Source organism: Micromesistius poutassou, assembly GCF_964030765.1.
Source record: "Micromesistius poutassou genome assembly, chromosome: 14".
NCBI lineage: Eukaryota > Metazoa > Chordata > Actinopteri > Gadiformes > Gadidae > Micromesistius > Micromesistius poutassou.
Genome location: NC_140284.1, coordinates 18,447,368 through 18,451,431, shown reverse-complemented (window position 1 = coordinate 18,451,431; position 4,064 = coordinate 18,447,368). Strand labels below are relative to the sequence as shown.

Here is a 4,064-nt window from a genome sequence, read left to right as displayed (position 1 = left end):
TTTGCTGTCCTGTGATACTGTGAACTGGTATATCTGGGCTACAGTAAATCAGTAGTATGTCTGTGGTATATATTGGTAGTATATCTGGTATATGTGTGGTGTCTCTGTGTATGTATGTGTGGTCAGGGCCGTGGCCAGGGTTAAAAAATTGTGAGGACCTCTGTGTATATGGGTGCTCAAATATGTTGTCTCTTGTTGTCAATTAAGTTGGGGGGGATTATGGAATGCATGTTTTCACATTCACAGTGTTGGTGGCATGAATTAATTTTCTCTCTCCCTCTGCTCCTCCTCTCTCCTCCACCGCCCTCTCCTTTCCTCTCCTCCTCCTCCTCCTCTGCTCCTCCTCTCTCCTCCACCGCCCTCTCCTTTCCTCTCCTCCTCCTCCTCCTCCTCTCTCCTCCACCGCCCTCTCCTTTCCTCTCCTCCTCCTCCTCCTCTGCTCCTCCTCTCTCCTCCACCGCCCTCTCCTTTCCTCTCCTCCTCCTCCTCCTCCTCTGCTCCTCCTCTCTCCTCCACCGCCCTCTCCTTTCCTCTCCTCCTCCTCCTCCTCCTCTGCTCCTCCTCTCTCCTCCACCGCCCTCTCCTTTCCTCTCCTCCTCCTCCTCCTCCCCTGCTCCTCCTCTCTCCTCCACCGCCCTCTCCTTTCCTCTCCTCCTCCTCCTCCTCTGCTCCTCCTCTCTCCTCCACCGCCCTCTCCTTTCCTCTCCTCCTCCTCCCCTGCTCCTCCTCCTCCTCCTCCTCCTCTCTCCAGACGCGTCCTCCTTCCAGATGAACGACTCCTCCTACGACAGCCTGGAGAACGAGCTGAACGACGAGCCCGAGTCCCCGGAGCAGGAGCAGCTCCCCCTGCTGGAGCGCGACAAGCGCGGCAGCCGCAGCCGCGACTCGGTCATCACCCTGAGCGACCCCGAGCCCGACCCCGAGCCCGACCCCCGGCGCAGGGTCAGCCCCGCCCACCGCCAGCCGCGCCCCCTACCGGCGGTCCCGGTCTCCTCCGCCCCTCGACGCCTGAGGCGGAGCTCGGAGCCGGCGCTGGTGGGCGTGGGCGTGTCGCACGGCGGCGCCGCCGTCGCCGTCGCCGTCACGGAAAACGGTCCCGGCGGCGGCGGCGCGGGGAGGAAGGCGAGCTATGACGCGGGGGCGGCGGCGGCGGCGGCGGCGGTGGAGGAGGAGGAGGAGGAGGAGGAGGTGTTTCTGGAGCAGGGCCTGAGCTCGCTGCAGCTGCAGGAGGCGGGCCGGCCCAGGGCAGAGAGGGCAGCAGCCAAGGCGGCCGCCGTCGGGCGGAGGAAGCCCTCGAAGTACGCCCCGCCCCCTCCGCTGCGACTGGACGCCAGCTGCTCCAGCCTGTCCTCCCCGGCGACCTCGCCCACGGGCTCCTCCCTCAGCTCGCTGGACTCCGCCTTCTCCCAGTATTCCACGGACTACACGGCCGCCAACCCCGCCGCGTCCCCGCCGGCCGAGCCTTCCCCCCTCTCCCGCCGGGACTCCCCCCCCGCGCACGGCCTGCACCCAAACACCTGGCTCCGGAAGGACCGCCGCCTGTCGCTACGGCAACCCGACGAGGAGGAGGCGCCGCCGCCGCCGCCGGTGGGCGGGGCCAGCCGGGTCGGTAAGGCCCAGGGCCTGTCGGCGGACGGCGGGCCCCCGTCCTACCAGCAGGCCCTGGTTCAGCTCCAGAGGAGCCGCGCGCCGTTCTGCCGCGTGGCCGAGCGGCCCCTCACCGTCCGCGAGCTGCGGCAGTTCCTGGACCTCCGGCCCCCCCCCACCACCGCCCCCACCACCGCCCCCACCACCCCCACCAGCGCCCACCACGCCCCAGGGACCCCCGCAGGCGGCCACGTCGCCCTCCAGCCCCCCAAGGGGGTGTTCTACGGACAGAACGCCACCACGTTGGTGCTGCAGCGGAACCTGACCCCCACGACCCCCACCACCCCCACGACCCCCACGACCCCCCTGTCCCCCGGCTCCGGGGACGCAGGCGGCTGGAAGCGGCACCCGTCCCTGGCCCGGCGCGCCTCCGAACCCTGCAGGGTGCCGCCGCCCTCCTACTGCCACAGCCTGGACCGCCCCGGCCGCGCCTCGCGAGAGGCCAAAGGTCATCAACCGCACGAGGCGGGCGGTCGGCGGGTCTCAGGCGCGGGCCTGTCCTCCTCCGCCAGCAGGGCCGTCCGGGACTACTTCTCGCGGCAGGGCGGCGCGGAGGGCTGCGCCCGCCAGCGCAGCCAGGAGGTGGCGCTGGCGCTGGCGCAGGGGCGGCAGGACTGGGACCGCCGGCGCTGCAGCGACCCGCGCGCCGACGACTTCGACCAGCTGTTCTTCGCCGAGGAGTCGTACGTGTAGCGGCGGGAACACGACGGGAACGACGGGAACGACGGCGCCGTCCTGAGCTACGAGGACCACGGCTGGGTTTGCTCTGTGGTCTCCTGGGGATCACCGCGGACGACACACAGAGAGAGAGCGAGCACACAGTGCCCCAGTGCCCGGCGCTGTTGGCAGGGAGCTGCTGCTTACTGCGCAAAACCCCCCCCCAAGGCAGAACCTCGCCCTCTGTGGGTTGAGGCGGGATATCCGGGATTGCATCCGGCTAGCATCCTGCTAACGCCCAGCTAGGAGATGACTAGCACCCGCTAGGATCTCGCATTGGCGCCGGCTGTCACCCAGTTAGCATCCTGCCAACGCCCGGCTAGGATCTGGCTAGCACCTGCTCAGATCTCGCATTGGCTCTGGCTAGCATCCGGCTATCGTCCAGCTAGCATCCGGCTATCGTCCAGCTAGCATCCGGCTATCGTCCAGCTAGCATCCCGCTGGCATCCAGCTTGCTAACAGCTAGCTTTCCGGCTAGCCCATCCTTGCTGTACCGCTCCAATGATTGCAGAGGGACCCCTTCTGAGTGCTCCCACGTTTGGGACTCTCTCAACACTTTGAGTTCGGGATATTATTGATGTGTGACGTCATCACTGGTCTCTTGATTGGCCGCTGTCTTGCCAAACTCAACCTCCACCAGGAAGAGTTCTTCAAAGTACTCTGTGTATGTACTCCTGTGTGTGTGCCTCAGAAGTACACAAGTATCTCCGCAGTACTCAAACCTGTCTTTAGCGAGAGGCCTGTGTAGGCTCGCTGATTTGTTAAAGGGTCATATTTCTTGTTGTATTTAAAGCTCTTTTGAAAGAAAATTAAGTGTAAAGGAAAATGTACAGCAAAATCAACATCCATTTATTGTATTACCCTTCATAGCACTTCTCCATTCCCCCGTGGAACAGCCAAGTCTTATAAACAGCCTATAGTGTGTGTGTGTGTGTGTGTGTGTGTGTGTGTGTGTGTGTGTGTGTGTGTGTGTGTGTGTGTGTGTGTGTGTGTGTGTGTGTGTGTGTGTGTGTGTGTGTGTGTGTGTGTGTGTCTGTACGTAAAGATCCTTTATACCAGTATCTGTGTTGTGTTAATTTACCATGGTGGTTCACCTGAAACAAGACACCCATAGTGCTTATTACCTACATAATACTTCTCATTTAGTGCAGACACAGTGTTATTAAGCACCGTATTACGGAAATTACTTTGAATTTTTAATGCACAGGTTAATACTCCAGGTAATTCCATTGTAAAGTAAAAACACTAAAATATTTGTTTTATTGTTGCTATAAAGGTTAATTGTGTTAAACGTGTATAGTTCTGAATATTTATGATCTTATAGATTATATAAATAGACATTATGTTATGTACTTTTGTATGTTGTGTCATACAACGAAATCTAATTGTGTATTTTTGTACATGCCAATTCTGCTGCTGTATGAATAGAAAGTAAATTTGCTACAGAACGCACCCTTTGTACATCTGTTGTCTAAAGAAAAACATAATTGATTGAAATAAACATTGCAAAACTATCCTTCTTCCTGTTAATTATGTGTGTGTGTGTGTGTGTGTGTGTGTGTGTGTGTGTGTGTGTGTGTGTGTGTGTGTGTGTGTGTGTGTGTGTGTGTGTGTGTGTGTGTGTGTGTGTGTGTGTGTGTGTGTGTGTGTGTGTGTGTGTGTGTGTGTGTGTGTGTTTTAAGTCTGTGTGGTTTCGGGTC

The 4,064-nt window shown here is 59.6% G+C and overlaps 1 protein-coding gene across 1 annotated transcript in view; it reads left to right on the top strand.

Annotated features, from left to right (window-relative positions):
* The window catches only part of LOC311358271 (uncharacterized protein), a 7,146-nt gene extending 3,496 nt beyond the window's left edge, over nt 1–3,650 (top strand). Inside the window, exons 3-4 of the mRNA XM_084478266.1 lie at nt 45–58; nt 752–3,650. Of these exons, the coding sequence (XP_084334392.1) occupies nt 45–58; nt 752–2,340 (1,603 nt within the window). The 3' untranslated portion in view covers nt 2,341–3,650. The remainder of the gene's footprint in view (nt 1–44; nt 59–751) is intronic.
* The last annotated feature ends 414 nt before the right edge of the window (nt 3,651–4,064 follow it).